The sequence below is a fragment of the Podarcis raffonei genome, chromosome 4 (assembly GCF_027172205.1).
Source record: "Podarcis raffonei isolate rPodRaf1 chromosome 4, rPodRaf1.pri, whole genome shotgun sequence".
Classification (NCBI taxonomy): domain Eukaryota; kingdom Metazoa; phylum Chordata; class Lepidosauria; order Squamata; family Lacertidae; genus Podarcis; species Podarcis raffonei.
Window position 1 is genome coordinate 39,654,960 of NC_070605.1, and position 27,656 is coordinate 39,682,615.

At 40.4% G+C, this 27,656-nt stretch overlaps 1 protein-coding gene across 1 annotated transcript in view; it reads left to right on the forward strand.

The window, feature by feature from the left end:
• The first annotated feature begins 2,641 nt into the window (after positions 1–2,641).
• The window catches only part of TMPRSS7 (transmembrane serine protease 7), a 29,215-nt gene continuing 4,200 nt past the window's right edge, over positions 2,642–27,656 (forward strand). The window contains exons 1-13 of the mRNA XM_053385261.1: positions 2,642–2,837; positions 3,853–3,983; positions 12,867–12,934; positions 13,218–13,411; positions 15,122–15,160; positions 17,422–17,650; positions 18,194–18,324; positions 20,202–20,314; positions 21,595–21,701; positions 23,288–23,424; positions 24,795–24,902; positions 24,996–25,106; positions 26,020–26,136. Coding sequence (XP_053241236.1) covers positions 2,657–2,837; positions 3,853–3,983; positions 12,867–12,934; positions 13,218–13,411; positions 15,122–15,160; positions 17,422–17,650; positions 18,194–18,324; positions 20,202–20,314; positions 21,595–21,701; positions 23,288–23,424; positions 24,795–24,902; positions 24,996–25,106; positions 26,020–26,136 — 1,666 coding nt within the window. The 5' untranslated portion in view covers positions 2,642–2,656. The remainder of the gene's footprint in view (positions 2,838–3,852; positions 3,984–12,866; positions 12,935–13,217; positions 13,412–15,121; positions 15,161–17,421; positions 17,651–18,193; positions 18,325–20,201; positions 20,315–21,594; positions 21,702–23,287; positions 23,425–24,794; positions 24,903–24,995; positions 25,107–26,019; positions 26,137–27,656) is intronic.

A 27,656-nucleotide genomic window follows, 5' to 3' on the forward strand; every position in this document is an offset into this window, starting at 1 on the left:
GCTCACACCTGATTATCTTGCAATGTTCTGCCACAGTTTACTGTTATATTGAAACAGGACTGCTAAACTACTTAAAGTCTACAGCATAGTTATACTCTTAGACTGATGTGTGAACCTGAATGTTCTGTTTAATTTAAAGAAGCAAGGGATAAATCACTAAGAGGAGGCAAAAGGTATCAAAAGGCCACATCCATCTAGGTTCAGAATTAGGTTAGTGCAAAAAGATCTTATGCAACCGACATGCAGAACTCTGCTGTTCTAGTGATGCCCAGCTGCAATGCCAGCATCGCCATGTGCAGTGCATGGGAACCAACTCCCTGGACCCCGCAAAGATGATGGGCATTCCCATTCAAAGGATGTGTGTGCACTGTGTCATGTGATCAGTTATGTGGGGCAGGGCTTTCCCGGGCCCCCACAATACTTTATTCAAGTTGGCATCCTTGGCACAGTACTGGGTTTCCCAATAAGCAGACTAAGCACTTCCTTAGGGCACCTACGAAGTGGGGGCACCAAAAAATGAGATTTTAAAAAATAGAATTTAACATCTGATATTTCAAAAACAACAACATTGAAGTAGTCATCAAAAACAGAACTTTGTGAGACTTTGTTACACCCCATTCCCTCTTCTTTCCCTGCTGTTCTGTTTTAATTACTTTTAATTACTTATCCTTACCTAAACCAGCAGGCACCCTGAGAGGCGCTGCCATTGAAAGGTGTCTAAGCCTTGCTGCTAACAATGTTAAAGTATACATAATATACAAATACAATATTTTTTAATGTACTATAGTAGTAGGAAGATAATTTGAGCAGCCAAATTTGGAGTCCAGTGCTGCTTGATAATGTTTTGTTTCTTTTGAAATGTTCACAGCAGCGGCAGAAAAGGGCAGATGAAATTACCAATGGAAATTCTTCGATGTAAATTGATGCCACCCCAGGAAAGTCTGCTTTGAGGGTGTTGCCAGTTCTTCTTCAAACATAGTTTCTAACAGTCCTTGGCAGTAGATACCTGCAGCTCTCAGTGTGCGAGTTCTGTTTATTTGTTTGTTTGCTTGCTTGCAAAGAATCAGCCTCCTACAATGGACGAGCAAGGCAGTGAAAGACCTGCTAATCCTGAAGATGAATTAAGTGTAAGTAAGTAAACTTTAAATGCACTGCAATGTTGTGCCTGGTTGAAATAACAATGTGTTCTGTTTATCATATACTTGCTGAGCCCATGAATTATGAAAGCAATATCTGGGAATTAACTGGCGCTGTCAATGCTGTAGCTGATTTTAACTAGTTTTTTTGGTGAAATATGATGTGCATTTATTTACATGCAATTGATAGGGCACGAGATCAGCCCTTGAGAGCTGATGGCAGGAGATCTGCATCAGGAGGCGGAGTGAAGTTCTGTTAAAACTTATTTCATTCCTGGGTGCAATTTTTGAAAAACAAATCAATTAATTATACAACATATCTAAATATAGTTCACATTCAGCTAGTTGGCATAGTAACTGTTATCCTGGACTGCTGACAGGTGGTTAAAAGGAAGAGGAGGACTTAAATAATTCAGTGTTCTGTGATACTTAAATTGCTTTATTAATGGGAATGAATTCTACAATGCATAATCAGAGCTGGCATAAGCGAGGAGGCGGGGAGACACATTGTTCTTTAACCGATTAAAGGAATAATTTGAAATACTTAAATTGTAGCAGTCAACTATGAAATTTGCTACTCTGGATGAAGTAACCTTGCTGAAAATGCAGTGTTCTGCTGTTGGTGTCTGACCAAATAGTATGATGGAAGGAAAAGCAAGAAGTTCAAAAGAGTTTATAGTCCCTGTGAAATATTTAAAGGGAGAAAGGGTTGACCAGGAAAAATGTGAAACCCTGTTATAATATGATTTGATTTATATCCTGCCCTTCTTCACAAAGAAGCACAGGAGACTTTGGATATGGGAGATGGCCCTTTTTGAACTGAGTGTTTCAATAGCAAAAGGTGCTTCTTTGATGGCTACTGATAGCTGGAAAATTGAGCAGTAATGACAGTTGATGTCTGGTGGCTACTATGTACTGACTCCACCTCACCTGCTTGGGCTGGAGAGAAACGTTTTGTGCTGTAACCAGAAAAGTAAAGGGAGGGGGAAGCAGGTGTGGCATTAATTTATAATTTATAAAATTATTATTAGTAGTAGTGGTAGTAGTATTTATAAATTGTAAGTAGCAACCTTAGTGCTGCATGTGTAGGGTGCTTCAAGCCTATCACTTCACCAGATTCCAGATTGTCACCTCTGCTGATTGTGTTGAAATTCTTTGCTGCTGGTATGTTATTTTATATAGTGCACCAAGGACACAGTAGTAAAATAATAAACAGACCATGCGAAACAGTTTTAGGAGTGTATGGTGGTCCTAATTGAAAAGTAAGACTCATTGAGATTTACATTTGTGTAAGCAATTTGTGTGGGATATCACAACTGCTATGGCATTTTGATGAAGCAATAGAGCACTGAAGAGTCACTCATGACCACACCGACAGCAGAAATGGCAGGCAAGGTATGCCATTCAAGTGTGGAATGAATATGTTTGCCTCTGGGAAATGCTGAATTGAGAGATACTGGACATTTATCTATGTGATTCTTTCCCCCTCTTTGATTAAGGTATCAAATGTATCAGTACAAATGGCAGATTCAGAAGAAAAGTGGGAAAGAATTGCAAGGAAACTCAATAGGTCAGCAAAATCAAAGAGGAAAGCCAAAAGAAACAAGTCTCTCTGGAATTTTCAAAATAAAATCATCCTGTTTACAGTGGTCCTCTTCATTGTAGGTGTTATAACTTGGACGCTATTGTGGCTCTTTATTGGTAAGTTTCTGTATCTCCATTGTAGGCAATGCTTTACGAGGCCTTTCCCCATATTTACATTTAAAGAACACTCACAGAGGTATAAACAATACTCTAGAAAATCGTTTTCTATTATGTTGCTTTTTATTGGCTCTAGAAAAAGGTTTTCTATTTACAATGGAGGCTGTTTTTATCCTTCAGAAGATGTGTTTGCTGGAATGTCAGTTAAAAGAGAATCCTAGCAGCATCTTGGAAAACCTGTTCCTCAGAGCCCAACATTTAACTAGATATAGGAGAGTAGTCTGGATGAGAATTTGGTTCTATAAGGTGTGCACCCACAGCAAAAAAGTGAGAGGAAGGTCTCCATTAGCTATTTTCTTCTTAATGAATTGTCCTTCACCATAACCAACCAAAACCCAAGTTTGTGTGTGTGCTTTATGTGATTTTCTATAAATGCATTTCTTCCTTGTTTTGCTTCATGATTGAGACTGGGCTATTGCATTATTTTTCTGGCTCTATAGTGAAAAACTTTTTAAAGGGCAAAATGCTAATATATTATTATGTAGTGAAATTCCAACATACAAAGGAAAACCTGGTTATCATGTGGGGGTCTATTGGCTAGTGTCTGTGCCCTTGACAAGATACTTTTCCCAAAGCAGTTTACTCGTTTTTAAAATAAGTCTTCATTATATGTAAGGATGGACAGACACATGAATAGATATATGCTGCTTTAATATTTTTAAAGTAGTACTTTGTCCACTGTGTGCTATCTGGTTGGTGTTGACCCATATCAGAACCTTCTTGGTAGCAGTTCTCCATTTGTGATATGCCTTCCCTGGTGAGGTGTATCTGTCTCCCTCATTATCAACATTAAGGAAAGTTTGAAAAACATTCATCCAAATATTTGATGGCTGAAAGATACTATTCCTGGCAACCTTGACTTTATTATTATTAGCTATTAGGATACATTACTATTTTAAACTTTTAAAAATGCATTGTTTTGATATTTTATTGTGTTCTTTTTATTGTTTTACAGTTCAGGCAGAAAACAAAGATGCACTGTATTTTGTTGGATTATTTCGTGTTGCCAACATTGAGTTTCTCCCAGAGTATCGGCAGAAGGAATCCAGGGAGTTTCTCTCTGTTGCACAGAATGTGCAGCAAGTGGTAAGGAAAAAACGCCAACCCTTGTGTTCCACATTATCACCAAAGCATATGCAATAATCAGCTGGTTGTGTGGACGCAGCAGGCCTTGCCTTTTGTAGTGTGTCAATAAAGGGAGATAACACATTCTGGAATTTTCTCTCTGTGTCGTATTTGTAGTACCATAGAAAGATTACTGCTGGATCAGGATGAAGGCTCACCTAGTCCAGCATCCTGTTCTCACAGTGGCCTGCAACAGAACTCTCCCGGCTGGCGTTTCCTAGCAACTGGTATTCAGAGTAATACTGTCTCTGGCTGTGGAGGTAGAACATAGTCATCATGGCTTGTAGACACTGTTTGCCTTAGCTTCCATGGATTTGTCTAATCCTCTTTTATAGCCAAGTTGATGGCCATCACTACAATGCCACAATGTCATGTAGTCTTCCCAGGGAAAACAGAGAGAGAGAGAGAGAGAGAGAGAGAGAGAGAGAGAGAGAGAGGGAGGGAATAATAGAATCATAGAAGTGAAGAGTGGACCCTGAGGGTCACCAATCCAACCCCTTGCTATGCAGGAATCTCAACTAAAGAATCCAGGACAGATGGCCCTCCAACCTCTGCTTTAAAACCTCCGAGGAAGGAGACTCTAAAAAGTTTCAAGTGAATCCATTCCACTGTCAAACAGATCTTACCACCAGAAAGATCTTCCTCATGTTGAGTCAGAATCTCCTTTCTTGTGAATCCATTGGTTTGGGTCTTCATCTCCAGAGCAGGAGATAACAAGCTTCTTTCATCCTCCATGTGACAGTCCTTTAGATATTTGAAGATGGCTATCCTCTCTCCTCTCAGTCTCTTAGCCAGGCTAAACGTACCTAGCTCCCTCAACCGTTCCTCATAAGGCTTGGTTTCCAAAGCTTTGATTGTCTTAGTCACCCTCCTCTGTGCATGTCAAGGATTGTCAATAGCCTTCTTAAACTGTGGTCCTCTGAACTGGACACTACTCCAGGTGTGGTTGACCAACACACACATGCAGAGAATGAATCCCCCTTATACTGAGTCAGTCCATTGGTCCATCCAGCTCAGTATTGTCTACACAGATTAGTGGCAGCTGTCCAGGATTTCAGGCAAGAGTCTCAGCTAACCCTCCCTGGAGATGCCAAGGATTGAACTTCGGACCTTCTGCATGCAAAGCAGATGCCCAACCACTGAGCTGCAGCCCTAATGTGGCTTCTTGAAGGAGTACGCAGCTTTCAAAGAACTAATTTCAATAGAAAGAGGGAAGTTGAAGGGCACTGCTTATGGGTGGGGGTTCAATAGTTGTTGGAATTTGCTGCATTCTCTCCAATAATGAGTGCTTGAAATGGTGCAAAGGAGAGCAAAAGCATGAGTCTCAGTCTTTAATTAATATGCTTAAAATACAAGATGTATCTGTGTGCATGAGTTATGCTGCACAGTCACTATCCAATAGGTCCCATGCAACTTGTACAGCCACATCCCCAAAATAAATGGGTCTTGGTGGACTGGATGGCTCAAAACTAACTGACCAAACTTTCAGCACTGTTTGCTGGTCTTCATTGTATTTCCCCTTTCTCTTAACTCACTGTCTCTGTTATTTACTGATTATTCACTGTGCACTGGAAAACCAGCCAAGAGCTGGAAGAAAAACATGATTCCCAGGGAAGCACCACTTCCTAAGGATTCCTTATGCTTTACATTGAAGATGCACCTGTTTATATAGGCATTCCCTCAATCTCTCTCTCTTTTTTTTTCAGGTTTCATAATATTTATTAAAAGAAAAAAAAGAAATTTTTCCATAATATCTCCAATCATACAATTTTTGACATCACATATTTTAACTTATTGGACCTCCCTCAACTCCTCTGACAATCATCCATACTTAAATTCCTATCTACACATTCCTTAATTATAGTATCACCATTTTAATACATTTTTCCATCCTCTTTCCCATTTTTGCAATATTCCCTATTTTTTTCACAAAGCTTCTTTGAAACACACTAGCGTTGTATTTTCCTCACATACAGTTTTCAAATAATCTCTAAATTTTCCCCAGTCCTCTAAAAACTTATGATCTCTCTGAAGTCTGATTTTCCCAGTTAATTTGTCAAGTTCTGCAAAATTTGTTAATTTTTCTCTCCATTCTTCCATATTTGGAAGTTCCTCCTGCTTCCACCTTTGGGCCAGCAATATTCTCGCAGCTGTTATTGCGTATTGGAAGAGTTTACGATCCCTCCTATTTATATCAATTTTAGTTATCCCCAATAGGAAGGTCTCTGGTTTCTTTACAAAGCTGTATTTCAGCATTTTCTTTAACTCATTATAAATCAATTCCCAGAATCCCTTCACTTTTTTGCACTCCCACCACATATGTATAAATGTACCCTCCTTCTCCCCGCATTTCCAACATTTATTACAAATTTTATACATTTTTGCTAATTTAGCTGGGGTCATATACCATCTATATACCATCTTCATGGTGTTTTCTTTCAGCGTAGTGCATGCTGTAAACTTCAAGTTTTCATTCCATATTTTTTGCCAATCCTCCAAATCTATGTTATACCCTAAATCTCTGGCCCAATGAATCATTACCGCTTTGACTTCTTCATCCATCGTGTGCCATTCCAATAAAATTTTATACATTTTTGAAATTATCTTACAATCGTTATTAACAATTTCTGTTTGGAATTTCGAATCTTTTTCTTTATACCCTCTTTCTTTCATATCCTTTTTAAACATATTACTTATCTGATAGTAGTGCAGCCAATCGGATACGTGTTCTTTTACTTGCTCATATGGTTTCAGTCTCCATTTCCCATCTTCTTTTACCACCAAATCTCCATAAGTAATCCAATTATTTCTCATATTAATTTTCTTAACTCCCATAATCTCTAATGGGGATAACCAGTGTGGGACTCCCGTTTCTAATATGTTCTTATATCTGTCCCACACTTCCATTAACGATTTCCGGAAGATATGGTTTTCGAACGATTTGTAGCCCAATTTCTTCCCTTGCCATAGATGCGCGTGCCACCCAAATCTAGCATCAAAACCCTCCAAATCCAATAGTTTGGTATTTTTAAGTTTTATCCATTCTTTTACCCAGCAAAGACATGACGCCTCATAATATAATTTTAAATCTGGCAGGGCAAAGCCTCCTCTTTCTTTTGCGTCTGTTAATAGTTTATATTTAATTCTCGGCTTTTTGCCCTGCCAGACATATCTTGAAATCATTCTTTGCCATTCCTCAAATATCTTTACTCCTTTTAATATTGGGATCATTTGAAATAGAAATAGCATCCTTGGGAGCACGTTCATCTTCACCATTGAGATTCTACCCCAAAAAGATAATTTTAACCTTCCCCATCCCTCCAAATCTTTCTTAATTCGATTCCACACAGGAATATAATTATTTTGATACAAATCGATATTTTTTGGTGTTATCCATATTCCCAGATATTTAACCTTTTTTACAGCTTCAATACCCACTTGTTGCTGCAGCACTTCAGTCATTGTTTGATCCATATTTTTGATTATAATTTTGGTTTTTTTCCTATTTAACTTAAAGCCTGCCACCTCACCAAACTTTTCGATCTCCTCCAACACTTCAAGGGCACTATTCATCGGATCTTCCACCATTATTACCAAGTCGTCGGCAAAGGCCTTGACTTTATATTCATTTTGGCCTACTGTCACCCCCTTTATCCTTTCATTTTTCCTGATTGAATTCAGCAAGACCTCCAAGACCATTATGAACAACAGGGGGGAAAGCGGACAGCCCTGTCTAGTACCTTTTGATATTTTAATTTCTTCTGTTATCACATTATTCACTATCAATTTCGCCTTTTGATCAGTGTATATTGCCTTAATTCCATTCAAGAAATCATTCCCCAATTCCATATATTCCATGTTTTTCAACATAAAATCCCATGATACGTTGTCAAATGCCTTTTCGGCATCAACAAACATTAACATTGCCTGTCTTTCGTTCCTAGCTGTCAGATATTCTAAAGTATTTATTATATTCCTCACATTATCTCTCATCTGTCTGCCAGGAAGGAAACCCGTTTGGTCCTCATGGATGATTTCTTGTAACACCTTTTTTAATCTCTTCGCCATTATTCCTGCAAAGATTTTGTAGTCCGTATTTAATAGGGAAATCGGTCTATAATTCTTTACTTGTGTTTGGTCCGCATCCTCTTTTGGAATAAAGGTTATAAATGCATCTTTCCAGGTCCCCGGAATCTCTCTCTCTTTTAGAATATTGTTCATTACTTCTTTTAGTGGTGTTGTTAGAGCTGTTCTCAACTCTTTATAATACCTTGCTGTGAACCCGTCTGGTCCTGGGGATTTCCCATTTTTCAATTCTGTTATTACATCCTTAATTTCCTCATTATTAATCGGGGTATTCAGCCTTTCTGTTACCTCTGTTGGAATCTTTTGCACCTCTTTTCCTTTTAAATATCTTTCTATTTTCCTCGTACTGTTCTTTTCTTTGTTCCTATACAACTGTCTATAAAAGTCCAAAAATCCTTTTCTAATACCCTTAGGGCTAGTTATCTCTTCTCCTTCCACATTAATTTTATTTATTGTACTTTGTTCTTTCCTTTTCTTAATCTGCCAAGCAAGCCATTTTCCTGATTTATTTGCAAATTCAAAATTTTTTTGTCTAATTCTTTTGATGTTCCATTCCACTTCTTTGTTTATTATCATTGCAAACTGAGTTTGCAAGGCTTTAATACTTTGTTTAATTCTTATGTTATTTGGTTTTTTAATTAGCTTTTTCTCATTTTCCATAATTTGTTTTAAGATCTCTGTCTTTACTTTCTCTCTGTTCTTCTTTTTGAATGAATTTTTCTGTATAAAAAACCCTCTCATCACTGCCTTGCTTGCATCCCATACTGTACTCATCTTCGTTCCTTTATTACAGTTATCTACAAAGTAATCACTCACTTTCTTCTGTGCCTCTTGGATAAAGTTTTGATCATCAAATAGGCCTTCATTTATTCTCCACCTAAATAATCTTTCTTCAAAGCCTTTAAGTTCTAATTTAATTGGGCTATGATCTGAGATTACTCTTGGTTCAATTTCCACTTGAGTAATTCTTGGAGTTAGTTCACTCGAAATCCAGACTTGATCAATTCTGGACATCGACTGATTTGGTTCTGAATAGAAGGTGAATTGTTTTTCTAGCGGGTGTTTTAATCTCCAAATATCAATTAGGTTGCAATCTTTAACCATTTCGAAAAATGTTTTAGGTAATTTACCTTCTTTTGTCCCACTATCTCTCAGTCTATCCATTTCTATTGACACTACCCCGTTCATATCACCCATCAAGATTATCTTTTGGTCTACATATTCCAACAGTTTTTCTTCCAAATTTTTATAAAAGTCCGTTTTGTTTCCATTAGGTGCATAGATCCCAACAATTATTAGTTTTTCACCTTGCCAATTGATTTGAACAGCTATAATTCTTCCCTCCTCGTCCTTAAATACTTGCTTAGCCTCAATTTTGCTTTTTATATACAATATCACTCCTCTTTTCTTTTTTTTATCTGATGATATAAATTCATTTCCAAGTCTTTTATTAACCAAAATTTTTCTATGCCTTTTCGCCACGTGTGTCTCCTGCAAACAGATTATATCTAAATTTTTTTTCTTTAGAAATTGTTCCACCTTATTCCGTTTTTTTTATCATTCAGTCCATTAATATTCCAGTTCCATAATTTTAACGCCATTTTATTTCCGAATAATCAAAAAAAAATAAATTTTTTTCCCCCTATAAAGTAGTTCTTTATAATCTTTCTTCTTCCTCCTCCTCTTCCTCGTCCTCTCCCTCCTCTTCGTCTTCTCCCTCTAGCCTTTCTCCCGATTTCTTCCTCTCCCCCAAATCCTTCACACCTTTAGCCTCCACTCCTCCTACTGCTCCTTTAAGTTCTTCTTCTTCCTCTATTAACAATTCCTTATATTTCCTCTGAAATTTGCCTATCTCTTCCGGGCTGGTCAATCTGTGTCTCTTATTTTTGTATGTGAAGGAGATCCCCTCCGGGAACTCCCATTTGAATTCTATATTATTCTTTTTAAGAATTTGCACCTGTGGCTTATAAGGGTCTCTTCGTTTTAGCAGTCTAATTGGAATGTCTTTAAAAATAATTATATAACTCCCATCTATCATTAGTCTTTTTTCTCTATTTTTTTGGAGTACCAAATTCCTCATATCTCTATCCTTAAAGGTTATCAAACAATCCCCTGGCAATCTTCTTGCCTTAGTCGTTCTCACTTTCATTCTAAAAGCATTCTGTACCATGCCTGCTATCTCTTCTGTTTGGTACTCCAGCCATTGTGCCAATTCTATTACTAATTTTTGTCTAATATTTTCACCTTGATTTTCTGGGACCCCTCTCATCCTTAAATTAATTTCCCGTTGTCTAAGTTCGTTCATAGAGATCGCATCCCACATTTCTTCTTGTGATTTATTAGTTTCTAAGAGGCCTACTCTAATTTTATCATCTTCACGTTTTAGTTCTTTCATTTCCAATTTTGTCTTTTTCATTCCCTCCTCTAACACATGAGTTCTTTTGGATACCTCTTTGATTTGACCTTTCAATTCATTTACCGTTTCATCTATTTTCTTATCCATTTTCCCTATCTTTAAGTCTACTTGTTCTATTTTTGTTTCTAAATTCTTCTCACTTTGTCTAATTTCTGCAAACATTTTTAAGATTTCCGATCTGAAATCTGATTCTTGCTTGGACCCCTTTCTTTCTACTGGAGTCCCCCCATTCCCACCTTTCTTTGGAGGGTAGGACATTTTCAGTTAAATGTAAAAAGGTAATGATGATAATGATAATTCAGTTCTATAAATATTTGCAAAACTCACGACCAATTCCACTAAATAATTTAAGGTAGTGCTCCAATAATTTCTTCTTGGTGTCACCAGTTAGGTTAACCCACTATAAAATAGTCCAACATCCCACCAAAAGAGAAATCAAAGATCAAAGTTCAGGACTCAGGTCAGAGTTCCAATTATATTCCAATCATAATATCCAAGATTTGAAGCTGGATCAAGTCAGTCGGTAGTTGAGTCGATTCTTCCTGCCTCTAGATATTCTGTTCCAACTTTCTTCCCTCATATATTTAAGTCCAGCTTTCAGAGACGTTAAGCCAGTCCAGGTAGATTAGCAAATACTATCAAAATGAGTTGTAGTTTCTCTCCCGTCCACCAGGGGTCCACCAACCGCAAAGTGAAAAAGGACAGCACACAAAAAGAAAGAGGGAGAGGGGGGAGTTTTCCAATTCCTTTCCTCAAAGAAGGAAATGTAATGTCCACTGTAGTCCGTCTATTTAAGTTACTTAATTTTATTTATAAGTCTCGGAGTTTCAGAATTTCAGGGGGAGGGGGGAGAAAGCACCGACGCCGTACCTTCTTTTCCCTCCCTCTTCTGAGGCATACAAAAACAATAAGTAATGGCGTCCACGCCGTAACGCAATGGAGTCTTCCGTTCCTCAGAACTTTCAGAAGAGAAGCTAAGTTCCTCCTCTTTTCCACTGTCTCAAAGAGGGCTGGGTCGTATCAAATAGTATCCAAATGTTGCCTCTTTGCTCCCCCTCTACTTTCCTCTCTTGCCAGTTATTTTGTATCCCCTAAAGTAGTCTTAGAGAACGTAGAGCGGGGAGAAGAACTTTAACCGCTAGCGTCACTTACACTTTCCTCCGCTTTGTTTAGGTCTCTGCGTCCACACTGATTTCAGATAAAAGTCGAGCTCTTTTTGACTTCCTCTTCTTCGAGTCTTTCCTTAGATGATAGCCACTTTAATTTTATCCTTTTTTAGACTCGGATTTCTTTCTTTGAGAATCCAGCGCTTCTCCTGTAGGCTCGGGGCTTCGCTTTTTCGGAGACAGCTATGGCTTCCCTCAGCCCGCTTCTCCCCCCGCCGTACTCTTCGCTCCGAAACGGAGTTACCTGACGGCCGGGAGGTCCGCTTTTTAGCTCCGCGGGAACCAGTGTATCTGAACGCCCACCAGATACTTTTCAGGGGACCACGGCGCCCTGTGGAACCCCTATTTTCTCCGAAAAGCTCGGGATTCTTCCCTAAGGAAAAAACCCCGCCTAGCTCAGAGTCGCGCTGAACCGGAAGTCTCTCCATTCCCTCAATCTCTCAGACTGAGTCTTCTGATTTACCGTAATCATGGTGCTTTCTTGATAGAATTGTTTTACTGCATATTTTATAGATGTGCATATTTTAATTTTTAATTATATTGATTTATTGCATAGTTTAAATATGGATGCTTATATTTAAATGTTTGCATAACTGGGTGGGATTTTTTTGTGTGTAATCTTGCTTAGAAGTCTATATTGGCATTAATATGAAAAATGCAGTCAACAAGTTAAATAACTTATCATAAAGGTTCCATAAATCTCCAGTACTCCCTCCTTCAAAGCTGAGAATGATATCCTTGTTATAAACAAACAGGGCTGCTGAATCTGCTGTACTGCATATCAGGCAACTCTCAGGGTGCTTCCAGACTTTCGCTATTTTGGGGCAGGATTCAATCACATACAGACAAATTCAAGTTGCACAATTAAAGTTGATTTGAAGGTCTTGCATGACCTATTTCCTTCGCCTAAAGATCAACTCTTTTGTGATAAGAAAAGGAATGGGGGAATGTACCAGAAACTGTGGGGGTAACACCTCCTTGACACAGCATTGTCTAACCTCCCCACAAAGAAATCAGAATAAATGCTCATTAAACAGCCAACATTGTCTAATTGCCCTGCAAAGAAATCAGGATGAATACTCAATAAACCAGTGATCTGGAAGTGCCCTCAGCAAGATTAATTTTAATTTAGTCTGTGTGGGATTGCCCAACCATTCTGTGCATCTTCTCTTTCAGATGAACTTGGTATATACCAAATCTGCTTTCTCCAAATTCTATAAGCAATCCATTGTCTCAGATGTCAGGTGGGACATATTTTCCATTTCATTTGTGGCTGGGGGTCTTAGCGAGAAATAATGTCATGTTGCAGCATTTACTATCCGTGTACTGACTCTTGTTGCAAACCAAAAGCCTCATCATATGTGACCAAATCCAAACACAGAAAGCCCTCCCATGTCCCATAAAGTATCTTACGTTTTAAAAATGTTGGTACATTAAAAACAACAACAGCAACAACAATGATGAGATTTTCAAGCACCCGAGTCTCAGAAACACTGTGATGTAATTTGCTTTTTCATTTGATTTCAGTAACAACAACAATGGGGGTCTTCTTGTCCATTTCTGGATTGTGTTTGTGGTGCCACAGGCTAAAGGCCAAGTGTTTTGTGAAGATTGTGTAGCTGCTATTTTAAAGGACTCAATTCAGACAAGCATCATCAATCGAACCTCAGTAGGGAGTCTTCAAGGCCTTGCTGTCGATATGGACTCCATTGTGCTTAGCGGTTGGTATCCCTTGGCAGTTGCTATTTTTCCTCTGAAGAAAGTGAACCTTCTGACAAAATTAATAGCTTGCTGTACTGAAAAAAACTAGAATCCATAACTTTTGCCTCTGAAATAATCACCTCATGGAACTGGAAAAGGAGAATTGCTATGTGAAGATCTGAACTGGGCCTAATGGTGCTAATCCAATTTTCGCTCAACAGGGGGATGGTGATAATTGGATTTATGTCCCTTTGTGTTTATCATCAGTTGATGCCATGTGTCATTGGAACGTCCTCCCTCTTAATGACTTTCTTATAGAATTCAATCCATTCATATAGGAATGTGCTCATGTGTCTGCTTTGATACCTTATATATGGTGTCAGAGCTAGCCCTACATTAAGTAATGTGAGGTGTCTACTTCAGACAGCTAGTTTTTGATAGGGTTGTGCACAGCGCCCCTGCCTGGCCTAATTTGGGCCTCCAGGATCAATCCAAACCAGGGAAACCTGCCCTGGATTCAGCCCCAAATAAATTAAAATACCTTCATTAAACATACGGCCAGGAGAAGCACTGGGGAAGGAGATGCTGTATCTCCACCCACTTAAACCAAGAGCATGGGGGTTCCCACCTGCAGGGTGCTGCTTTGCAAGTGGCTCTGCTAAGGGGAAGGAGCTTGTGAAGAAGCACCCTGAACCCCACAGGCTGGAATCCTCAACTCAACAGAGTGGAGAATTAATGTATTATTTTTACCACCAGGGAGAAGTGAGAGGCGCTCCTGGGATTTTCAAGCTCAGGTGGTTGGCCTTGGGGCTGTTACCTTACCTTGCGGTGGGGGGTGGGGTGGGGGGGGTGCTTGAAGCAATAAGAAATGTTTTTGGCCAACCCTATGTGGAGTTCCACAGTGAAACCAGCTGGCAGGATCCTGTATCCCTCTCCCTGCAAGTTCATTGCAATGCATTTTAAGTCTTTAAGTCTGAATAAAATCCTGGAAAACATCCTTTCGTGGTGGCTTCACAAATTCACATGAATTATTGTCATATCAATAGGTCCCTATTCTCAAGTTCCAAATTAACACTGCAATGCAGTGCAGTCTCATATTGTGTGGTGGTTACATTCCGGAGATGGCGCTTATATGCAAAAATGTATATACTTCAACTAGCCCTTTGGAGCTACCCAGTGTGAGCATCCTTACCTTTCCAGAGTTGTACACCATGTGGGCCTTGCCTGTCCCCCAAGCAAGGCAGAGAGCTTTCACCAGGCTCTGGGATGCTCGCACAATATCTTGTGGGACTGTTCAAGCTCCAGCAAGATATCTCAAGTGCATCCCAGAGTCCAGTAAGTCTGAAAGCTTAAATGCTCTGAGGAATAGTTCAGTCAATAGAGCATGGGACTCTGAACCTCAGGGTTATGGATTGAAGCCCCACTTTGGGTGAAAGATTCCTGCATTGCAGGGATTTGGACTAGATGATCCTTCTGATCCCTTCCAACTATGCTACTGTGATTCTTTCTGCACTGAGAAAACCCTGCACAGAAAGAACATTTAAGCTCTCTGCCTTCTCTGCATGTCATTTGTGTGATTACTACTGGCCAGACTTCAGCCACTTCATGTTGAAATCACACATGTTAAATGCATATATGTTGTGATCATACTGTATTACATTCATATGTTGCCTGCTGGTCTGTTTGTTTAAATATGTGCAGAGTCATTTGTATTTTCTCCTCCCATGCAGTTGGGCTTCGATCAGATTACTCTTCAACAACAGGAACAGGTACATGACTGAGGTTTTTTAAAACACATTTTCCCATTTAACACATTTCAAAATGGCAAACGTATATTATGTGGTGAAAATTGAATCCTGCCCGTATCTGTATCACCTTCTACAATGTAGGCTTTGTACAAGGCTAAACATTGGATCTGTTGGGTAATTTAGCATTTAGATCATGCTTTTGAGTGTTCAAAGATGTCATTCTTACAACAACCTGAGAGGGAAATTAGTATTGGGAAATGCTCCCTGTTTCTCTGGGAGATAATGAGTTTCAGAAGGAGACACTACCAGGGTTTGGGCTTCTTTAGAGGAGGGGTTTGTGATATTTCAAAAATATTTTGTTTGCAACTGTAGAAGTAGAGAATCAGTAGGGACAATCAGTGTGTACACTGATATCAGACAGCAGAAGTGCAGCCCTCATATCAGATCTCCCAAGACCCCAAGATGCTCCTGATTTCACAGCTAGAGATGAGGGGAAAATTCACCTTCAAACCATTATGCAAGCCTAAGCACAGTTATTATTCAAAATTCACATTGCACATCTTTGATGTGGTTCTTCAAGCAAATAATGTGTATAGAAATGTGTTTATTAACAGGAAGTATAGATAAAAATGCATATATTCATGAGAATATATATAATATGCATTATATCAGGACAATTGTTTGCAAAAAGGGAGACATCTGCACTAAAATGTTGCCACATTTTAATGAGAGGTGTTTTTTTTTAAAAGTAAATTGATGCAGAAATATGGAGAATTAAACTTAAGACTGGAAAAATGAGAAACTGAAATCGATAGATTTGGCCATTCCTGCTAGCAACTGCTTCTTCTAGGTCTGCTTCTTTCAATCTGAGCATAGCTTTTATTCATCTGTACTGCACCGACTCTCCCACACATACATTCATACCACACATCTCTCTTTCTGTCTTTCCCTCTCCTCCTGTCTCATTGTTTCCAGATGACCTGTTTACTGAATATTCATTCTGATTGTTTGCACAACTTTGTGGGAACGCCAGCTCTTTACTGAGTGCTCGTTCAGTTTGTGGGGAGCACAGCAGGCCCACATGTGAGGCAAGGTGAAGCAACTGCTTTGGGTGGCAGGATCCTGAGGTGACAAAATTTCTCGTAATTTTAGACTCGTAATCTGGTGAACTGGGTTTGCATCTCCGCTCCTTCACATGCAGCTGCTGGGTGACCTTGGGCTAGTCACACTTCTTTGAAGTCTCTCAGCCCCACTCACTTCACAGAGTGTTTGTTGTGGGGGAAGAAGGGAAAGGAGAATGTTAGCCACTTTGAGACTCCTCCGGGTAGTGATAAAGCGGGATATCAAATCCAAACTCACTCTCTCTCTCTCTCTCTCTCTCTCTCTCTCTCTCTCTCTCTCTCACACACACACACACACAGCTCCTTTGGTGTCTTCCCCTCCAATGCATCTCCTGACTATTGAAGTAAGAGGCAGCTGCCAACCTGGTTTGCTTTTTGGAATGGGGAGATAGGGAATATATTATCCTTTGCCTCAGGCAGCAAAATGTCTTGGGCGGTTTCTGTGGGAAGGTTATATGATGTCACATCCAGCAATTATTATCTCACACTTTTCAGCACATTTTTTCCTGTCACTTTTCAAAAGTCAATTTTTTGGAAAAGTGGCTGCAGCAGTATTAGGTGTGCTGAAGCCATTGCCTCAGGTGACTGAATTCCCATAGGGGGTGTCCGTGTGGACACCTCACCTGCCCTGCAACCTCTGCCACCAATGTCTGGCGATATCTCTCTGAAATCACATTAACTTGGTTTTAACATCTGCTTTTATTGGCATTTTTAATCTATATGATGCATTGTTTTTTGCAAACTGCTTAGATTGAGCGGCATTTAAATCCAGTTAATGTTTATTTTTTAAAAATACAGTGGTACCTTGGTTCCCGAACGGCCTAGTTAACGAACAAATCGGCTCCTGAATGCTGCAAATCCGGTTTTGCGAACATTTTTTGGAAGCAAATGTCTGTTTCAGCTGTCAGCATTGTTTCATGGGCCAATCAGCCAATCAGAAGCCGCGCCATGGTTTTTGAACATTTTGGAAGTCGAACGGACTTAGAGAATGGATTGAGTTCAAGAACCAAGTACCACTGTACATAAATACATTTTTGGGGGGTTGAATAGAAAATTAAATGGGCAAATCTGGTTGTAATGTCAGTTGGATCAATTGATATTTTATCAGTGACATGTGAAAAATGTAATTATCTCCATGATACTAATCAACATTTACTGTAGGTTCAAGTTGCATATATGATCTGCATGCAGACCGGCTGCACCAGCACTTTCCATTGGACATTTCAACAGCATCTGGAAGGATGATCTGCTATTTCAAACTGATTGCATTGGTCGGCTACTTAATCCGCCTCTCTGTAGCATCCATTCAGATTGAAGCAGACAATTGCATCACTGATTCGTTGACCATTTATGACTCCCTGATGCCAATCAAAAGTAAGATACTGTATCGGTAGGTATGCCTTTTCAGTACAATTTCTTTGGTTTCTGCAAGCAGAAAAGAAGTTCATTTTTAAAACAAAACAAAAACGTGTATATTAAACTTGTCCATTGGCAGCCATTGTAGATTCCTTAGCAAGGTATTGCTTGCTAGCAGTATGTTGCTCCTAACAGCAGATTGCAGACCAAACTTTATGGGAAGACCCACAAAAGAGTGTGTTGCAATAATCCTACCTCAATGTTATCAGTCCACCTGGGAGTCATTTGGAAGGAAGGGCAGGATAGATTGGGGCAGGGGTCCCAAAGGCATGTGATTGGCAAGCATCTTGTCCATGTTATTGAACTGCATTAACTGATTGAAGCAGATGGGGCTTTGAACACCCCTATAGGATCTGCTGTGACAACAGTATCGAAGTCTAATATGAGTTTACCATCACAGTTACTGTGGCTTTCTTAAACTATTGGCTAGCCAAAGGGCCAAATCTAGTAACGAGGCTAATGATGCATTGTAATTCCCATACTTTCTACACATGAAGAAAAATCAATTTATTTTCAGAATTTGTGAACCAACCAATTCATTCCTGTCTTTCGTTTCTACAAATAATTTGATGCTGGTTACTCTGAAGTCCACACAAGTGAAGAAAGTGAAGGAATTTCATGGGTACTTTGAGGTCATCCCACAAGAAAGTAAGTGTTCTCATTTGTGAAATGTGGAAACTCCAGCTGTAGACTCATCATTAGTTAAGTTTTCCCCCCTACCATCAAAAACAGTACACATCGTACATCAGATATGTGAGACATACCTGTCTGAATTTATGTTTTCTGTCACCTTTATAACATTTCTCTCTTTCATCTTTTCCATGACCTGCCTAACTTCAGCTGTTTTTACAACCAGTTGTTTGTTTGCTTGCTTCTCAATGTCTTCAGTCTCCAGGGCTGACCCAGCTGTATAAGTAATCCAAGTAATTGCATGGAAGGGCAGTTTATCCAGGTGCCATTGAAACAGCATGTAATCTAAGAACTGCACCTCAGCATCTTCTGTGACCCTGCAAGGGATTCTGGGGTCTCAGATCATGCAGTGCAGCTCTGCAGCATGAAAAATGCCTTGCTGCCCCAACCATTTGCAGATACCACAACGTGAAACATCAGTTGCATTTTCATTATAGAAATAACCAGTATCCCTTTTACTCCATTATGCCAGCAGATGGAGTAGTTGTCAAATACACATATGACATGAGATTGTTGTTAGTTTCGCCGTAACAAAAGAATATAGGAGGCTGCTTTGAATGAAGTCAAACCTCTGATTCATCTAGTTCAGTATTGTCTTCAGTGACTGAAAGTGGCTCTCCAGGGTTTCAGACAGGGGACCTTCCTAGCCCTACCACAAACTGAATCTGGGATCTTTTGCATGTGAAGCAGGGGCTCTGAGTGATGGCCCTTCCCAAACAATTAGGGGCATTTCAAAATAACAAAGGTCATTATGTCACTGGAACCAGGTATATATTTTTCTTGTTGACATGCTTCCCCATTATGGGTCCTTGTGGGCCATTTCACCCTTTTTTCTTTATCTGTCACATCTTTTCCAATAGGGACAGTTGTTGGGTCAGTGGGAAAGACACTGTGGGAGTGCTGTTAGTTAACCACCCACCCAGTTGCCCAATGACCACCTTAACCAAGCTGTTGGAGATGGTCTCCATGATTATACTTCTGCATGACTTCAATATTCATGCCAAGGCTGCTATCTTTAGTTCAGCTTGGGACTTCATAGCCTCCGTGACAATCGGGGGCAGAACAAGACTTAGACTTAGACTTAGACTGCACTAAACTTAGTCTTCACTTCAGGGCAAGTGCTGGGGTAGATGTTGGAGGGATGGAATTGATCTTTTTGTCATGGTTAGATCTCTAGTAAAGTTTGGGCTTGCAGCATCAGTATACCCCCATAGGGGTGGAGGACCAATTCAGATGGTCTCGGAGACTTACAGAATCTGATCTGGGGGATTTTCCAGTAACCATATCTGGTTATTCTTTTGAGGACCTAACTTCGCTGTGGAATACTGAGACGGGGAGGACAATTAACACTAAATCCACTGCAAAGCTTGCTGTGTTCCTTGGTTTTCCCCAGAACTACAAGCAATGAAGCAGGCGGATGATGGCCAGAGCAGAAGTGGTGCAACTTCTGGTGTGAAGCCAACCACACAGTGGTTCAGAAGCACAACCACATGCACCATGAAGCAAAGCGACGATGGTAGTAAAAAAAGACCTACTTCTCCATCATGTCCTCAAGTAGTCCTCCATGTGATGAAAAAGTTGATATTGCTTACCCTGGTGCACCCTGGTGTAGCCTTTATGCACCTTGCTTTGTGTCTGCTGTTTACTATGTTTTGCCTTGTTTTCATTCTTCACCGCCCTGAAACATATATAAAAAGGCAGGACAGAAATCCTAAAACAAACAAAGTATTACTTAAAAAGAAGAAAGCCATACTGGAAGTAATGACTTCCTCTTTTGGCTGATTCTTGGTTTCCAGATTGTGCAATAATATGGAAATGCATCTTTCTTTTCTCAGAATGCGGCAAAGCTATACTGGCATTGGGAAGTCCTCGGTTTGAAGGGAGAATCATGAGTCCTTATTACCCAAGTTACTACCCTCCAAAATGCATTTGTACATGGAGTTTCCAGGTAATTTTGAAACCCCATTGTGCAGGTGTTTCGCAACTGCCCTTTGGTGTGTTTCGTGTCAGTTGGAAACAGGGCTCTCTGTCTGTCAGTCTCTCTTTGCAAGATTTTGAGCCCTTTGATCTCAGCACAAAGCTTGGATCTCTCTCTCTCTCTCTCTTTGTGGGTCAAGTAGCTGTAGTGGGAGATGAAAGGTTCCCTTGTGAGGGGATGGAAAGCTGCACTTCCTCTTGGCCACTGCCAGTCTGACCTCTTTACCAAGGCTCTGAGGAGCTGGCATCTGAGCTGCGGCAAGTGCTGTTGCTCCCTGTAGCCTGGCACAGGGAAAACAAAAAGTGCTACTGCTGTGATGAGGACCCTGTGGTCAGTTTTGAACCAGCAGCATGTTAGTGCTTAAACTTGGGTGTCAGTGCTCAGATCTGGAAGCCCTTATTCACAGCTGTATCAGACCTTGATGTGGCTACTCAGTGGGGAGAACAAAGTTACAGGGAACCAGGCAGAGGGCCTTCTCGGTAGTGGTGCCCACCCTGTGGAACGCCCTCACATCAGATGTCAAAGAAATAAACAACTATCTGACGTTTAGAAGGCATCTGAAGGCAGCCCTGTTTAGGGAAGTTTTTAATGACTGATGTTTATTTAATGTATTTTTAATCTTTTGTTGGAAGCCTCCCAGAGTGTCTAGGGAAACCCAGTCAGATGGGCAAGGTATAAATATTATTATTATTATTATTATTATATAAGATCATAAGCAGGCTCCTGCTGGATCAGGATAATGACCCATCCAGTCCAGCATCCTGTTCTCACAGTGGCCAACCAAGTGTATACAGGAAACCTACAAGCCAACAGCGGAGGCCACACATGCCAGCATCTGAGTGAGAATGGTGGCACAGTGTGTGATGCCGCATGCATGACATTCTGACATTGTACGTGTGATAAAACAACAACAAACCTCTGGTTACGTGAAACATATTCAATAAACACACAAGACGTAACCGGCTGTACGTTTGAAAAGATAAGATATACTATCCATTGTATTGAATTGTAGATTTCAACAAAAGTAGCTCATAAAGTTCAACGAAAAAAGTAGAAGACCCAGGAAATGAAGGAAAGAAGGTATCTGAATGAATCTTGATGAGCTCTGGGACAAGTGAAACCCTTGCATGTATCTTATAGGAGTGGGAGTAGTAGTAGTAGTAGTAGTAGTAGTAGTAGTCATATCAAGCTGAATTGTCCACAGCTGTTAAAAATATTTTTAAAATGTATCCCTTATTTCCTTAAAACAGACTCCCCTGAAAAATCTTGGCATAGCGCTGAAATTTCATAATTATACTATCAGTGAAAAAAGCATTAAAGGCTGTGAGCACGGATGGTGGAAAATTAACGAACACATGTAAGTATATGAATATAGGCTATATATTCTCAAGGAGGTAGGCTGCAGATTGAGGAAGTTGTCATAGCAAGTAGTCATGTGATAATTACATCATCCTGATGGCCTTTATTTTAATGCACATGGCAAGATACAAACTGTTCTCATTTGCTTCATGTTCATTCTTCAGCATTCTTCATTGTCTGGATACGAGGTATCCTGTCTGGCTTGTGTCAGTTGTAGAATGGGGAAGGTTTTCGAGCCCAAGGCAGTAGCTGATGGTGTAGTGAGACAAGAGTGCTTACCTGACCTCCCAGCAGTGGAGTCACTGCTGCTTACTGGGAGGGAGAGTGGGAGAATTAAATGGTGGAGAGGCTGGTGCTGAGCGAATACACCAGCAGGAACTCTGTATTGACTTAGCTGATGTGTTTGCTCAGCTTGGGCCTCCCCAACACCTTGCCCCTCCTACTCTCTCTTGGTTTCCAGTAAGTTGTAGCTACTCTACTGCCATAAGGTAAGATAAATGATGACGCCCTGCCACACTGCCTGCTACTGGCCCAAGAGCCACATTCCTTTCTGGGTAACGTTCTGAAGGCCACATGCCACTGATGCATTGGGCAGAGGCAAAAGCTGGAAGGATATCATTCTCCATTCCAGTTGACATTAAGTCCAGATATTTGTAGGGGCAAATACAGAACATGCTGGGGTGTGTGTCTACATAGAAATGTATAGCAGCACCCTAAATTATTTGACCTCAGAAACTTGTGAACATAGGAAACATACCTAATGATGTTATTTGTCCATTGGCCCAGTACTGTCTACTCTGAGTGATAGCTGGGTGTGTGGAGAGAGATGTTTTTCATTATCTACTGCCTGGCTTAACTGTGGAGACAATTAGAAATTTAACCTGCAACCTTTTGAATGCAAAGCACATCCGTCACTGTCACTGAGCAAATTCCCTACCCTAAGCATACAACAAACATACAACCTCATATTATAATACTGAGATCACATAAGAAAGCTTTACAGAGAAGGCAGCAACCTATGAACCACTTTGTTTCGCCATGTAAAAAATGGTGTCGTCTGAACAAATAGATTGATTAGGATGGAAGGGTTATGTTTCACAAACAATGGCCCAAACAATATTCTCCAGGTGCCAATTTTAGTTGTGTCATTGCCACAATGTTCACTGAAAGGGGCTATCGGATACACCAGTGGAAAGGCAATGGGCAGAACAATTATTTCCACATGTACAAATTTCCTTTGGGTGAAATTCAATGTAGTACTCAATCAGCACAAGCATTTTTGCTACATTGACAGAACAGCCTCTCCTCTCCTTCCTCTATGTGCTGTTCTGGCAGGTCTCTTGACCAGAGTGGATTTGGGGGAAGTTATTGGGGTGCACATAGAGGGAGGAGAGGATGGGGAAAGCCCAGTTGTGCTAGCAGGAGTTGAACCCTACTCTTACTCTTTTGTAACAGGTGATGATTTTAGCATGCAGTTGTTAAAAACGTTGAGGAATTCAAATATACTACAACTAGGACTGTTCTTGTCTTTTGGTGATGAAAGATGTTCCATGCCCCATAAGTTAACATACATTCATCCCACAGGTATTGCGGTTATTACATTGATCACCAAACAATATTCCGAGTTGCAAGCTTTGCAGTTAACGTTGAGTTTCAATGTAGTTCCAAAATTTCAGAGCAGCCACTGCTTGTAGAATATGGAAGCTACAATATCAGCCAACGTAAGACTGATTTTAACTTTCCTTTAAAGCTTTTGGAACACCACCTGAATGCATCTTTACTAAAAAATACTGGAAGCCATCTTTGGCATGCAGGATAATGCTGAGTTTTTGCACGTGAAGGTCCCCCCCCCCCTGTTTTCTACTTTCTATCCAACAGTTATAATCCACATTTCAGCTACATAAGCTTGATGTGACATGGATTTCAGAACATGTGTATAAGATGGCAGCCACTCCTATTATTTTTTTAAAAAAGCATGACTTGCTAATGCATGCTAACCAACATGACTTGCTAAATATGCTGAAATATGAAATTGTAACAGATAGATCAGACTTCCCAAACCTGGTGCCTTCCAGATGTTTTGGACCACAACTCCAATCACCTCCAATCTACAGAATTGACCTGACTGGGGTTGATGGAAGTCGTAGCCCAAAATATATGCAGATCACCAGATTAGGGAAAGCTGAAATAGATTACACCTATAAATGATTTGGCAACTCAGTTATTGAGTTAACCCTTCCTAGTAGAGCATGGCATGAGATTGAGATGTGTCCTTGTACGCTATCTTTCTTAGACTCTATGTCTCAGCTTTGACCAGTATCTTCTTTTCTTGATAAATTGGTTATTTTAAATTTTATCTCAGGTTTATGAGTAACTCATGAAATAATATTCAATTGAGTTTTACTAAAAGGCAGTACCTGCCAAGTAGCATTCCTGCTCCTTTGTAACAAATAGGAGTGATGCAAAAGCACCTATGAAGCACATTTCATTTTAGGAGAACCAACTGTGTCATTAACTGGTGTTTTGCCATTAATTTCTCCAACTTTTCTTCTTCTTCTTTTTACAATTTCCCATCATTATAAGAAAAGGCATTGCAATTGAAAAATATCCGATAGTGAAATATTTAATGAAATATTAATGACTGCAGTGCAGAATTTGTGTTGCTCTTACCTTACTTTGGAGGTGCCCAATCACTCAACACATCATCTCACCAGAGCTCTGCACTCTGCGGCCTTCCCAGGTCCCCATGCTTTAGTTAAAGCCCAGGGGAAGACATCATGAAGTAATTCCTTCCAAGAGATTTTAAAGATCGTGAAGTTCAGGCAGCCAGGAATGCAACAGAGTTACTGGGCAAATGTTTACTGGAAAGAGACATGCACACGTACCACAATTGGACACTTCACAATGCTAAGGTTGGCTCAAAGCCACCACACCTACAAACATTCCACAGAAATTCTCAAGTGCCCTGAGAATATGGCAGGAAAGGAAAACTTTTGAGATAGTTGAGAGCAGGCTTCAGCACAGTATAAGTGTAAGAGCCAAAATTACTTTGAAAGCTAGAGGTCCTAACTGTTTTCCCTCTTGCCTTCAGCTTGTCCACTTGGAACTTTTGAATGCCACACAGGTTTATGTGTTCAACAAACTCGGCGCTGTGATGGGATCAATGACTGCTTTGATGAAAGCGATGAGCTCTTTTGCGGTTAAGTATCTGTAGCAGATGAGCCTTGAAATATTATGACCACTCTTTAAAGTTACTTTTCTTAGTGACTTGCTGCCTTTCTTCTCATTTTAGGTGTTCCCAAACAAAACTGTAACACCAGTTTCCTAACACAGCACCATTCCCTTTTCTGTGATGGAATAAATGACTGTGAAGATGGTCAAGACGAACGGCACTGCACTGAAAGTGAGTCCCACCCCATAAAAGTTGTTAAGTGCAACAGTTTCACCTCACAAATTGCTCATTCTAGTTATTGGAGTGATCCACAATACTTTGGGCTTGATACCAATTCAAGACCATTATTTTTAGCTCTGATTTTTTCTAATCAGGAAAGGAGAAAGATCTGTTGAACGGACTGCTTTCTGTTCATGCAACCATTGGATACAACCTTTTGCCTCTGGCTTAAAAAACCCCCAAGTACTGGTGTCAAAAGTGAGCTGGTAGCACCTCGCCTGGATGTGAGCCTTTTGTGAAACTGAACGTCGGAAGATTCGGGGCAGACGAAAAGAAGTCCTTCTTCACAGAGCACAATTAAAGTCGAGAATTCACTACCACAAAATGAAGTAATGGCCACCGGCATGGATAGCATTAAAAAAAGGATTGGACAAATTTATGAATGAAAGTCTACTAGCCTTGAGGGCTATGTTCTACCTCCACAGCTGAAGGCAATAGGCCTCTGCATACCAGTTTCTGGGGAACACAAGTGATTGAGCATCAATTGAGCATCAATAATGCCCTACTAGTGAGATTCTGATAGGCATCTGTTTGGCATCTGTGACAATTCCCCTCAGAGAGCTACAATTCTCAGAGTTCCCACTTTGTGCTCCAGGCCCAACCATCCCTGGCACATGTCTCTTGGAAGTTTGCTCAGGCAGGTGTGCTCAGGCAGAATAGGGATTGACCATTAAACAATTTTGAGAATTGTAGCTCAGTGAGGGGAATTGGGGTCTCATAACAACTCTCAACACACATAACTCAACACACTGAAACCAAAGTTTCAATGTCTGAGCCAGTGCTGAATCGTTTTCATTTCTTGGATGAAAAAATGAATAAAACAGAAACTGCTGAAGCATGTATTTTGTCACTGGTTCTTTTTCAGGCATTCCATGTACCAACAATACATTTAAGTGCAGCAATAATATTTGCTTCAGAAAGCAGAATGCAAGATGTGACGGGATTGTAGACTGCCTCGATCGAAGTGACGAAAACAATTGCAGTAAGTCTGTTCAAGGCTGCAATCCTAAAAAAAATGCTTACTAGGACAGCCTGTCCTACCCTAGCATCCTCCAGATGCTATAGAACTACAGATCCCATCAGTCTATGGCATGGCTAATGGTCAGTGATGATGGGAGTTACAGTCCAAAATAACTGTAGACAACCAGTTTGTAGAAAGCTGTGCTACAGTATTATGGTGTATCAAATACACTGCATTGCGTTCAATGGTCTTCTGCTGCACTCCACCTCCAATCTGTTTCAGATTTTGAGGGTGGGGGTGGATGGGACAGGAGAGGGAGAGGATGTTCCATTGCATGCATGGAAGTCCCTTGCACAGGGGTGTAGTGTGGGTTGCCGGTGCCCGGGGTGGGGCAAGTGTTGTGCCATCCTGTTGGACTGGGCAGCATTCAGTCCCTTCACCAGCCAGAGCCTAATCAAGGGAGTCTCTCCTTGCAAACTAGCCCCAACCTGGGAGCAGAGATAAGGCAGAGAATCTCAAGGCCATTGTTTCATTGATTCAGATTAACTAGCTATCAGTTGTTGGGTTATATTCTGAGAATATTTTAAAAGGATCACAGGTGGCTTCAATATCAATGTGGGCAGAAATTCTAGTCAAAGCTGATGGGAACATGACTCATAAGAAACACTCAGCTGGGATGTTCACATCTGAATGGGGAAGTCACATCTCCATTTAAAAACAGAAAGAAAAACAGCTTTCCGGTTCACGTGAATTACTGGCTTCATTTATCAAAGCTGCACATGCTTCTCCCAGCCCATGCACACTGCTCTGTACAACACAATAGGTATTCATTAGCATATTTAGTCCATAGATACTGAAAGATACTTTATGCCAGGTCAAACTGCTCCTTTAGCTCATGACAGTCAACTCTGACTGCCAGTGGTTTTCGAGGGTCTGAGGCAGAGGTCTTTCACATCCTTTGCTTCCTGATGCTTTTATTTAGAGATGTCAGGGACTGAACCTAGGAAGCAATCTGAAGCTATGGGCACTCTTCTTCCATCTGATTGTAAATCGTTTATGGTGCTTGAGTCACCACAGAAAATTCCTAGGCCTAACTAATAGCTGCATGAATTAATCTGTAAATCCTCAATCCCTAATAATAGATGAAGATCTTAACTCAGTATAGAATCGGAGATAATGACATCTACCATTTGCATTAATTACCAGTGGTCTCTGTAAGGCAATCAAAGTGTCACTGGGTCTCCGCTCATCTAAGCCATGCAGCTTCTCCTGCAGGAAACAGGACTTTGCTTATCTCAGTCCTTCCCCATCCCCCACAATGTGATAAAGGCCAATGAATGGTGTGCTACATGGATTTCCATCCCTAATTAGGCTCTCATTGCACCAGCCACAGGTTTGCATAACAAATCCAGAGGGTATTGTGTTGGTCGCTATACAGACAGTGGGGACTTCTGACTTTTTTCCTAATGGCAATTGTACACAGAAACTTGGGGAGAGTTTTTTAAAAATCGTGTGCCCCCATGCAAGGGTCTTGTGTAAAG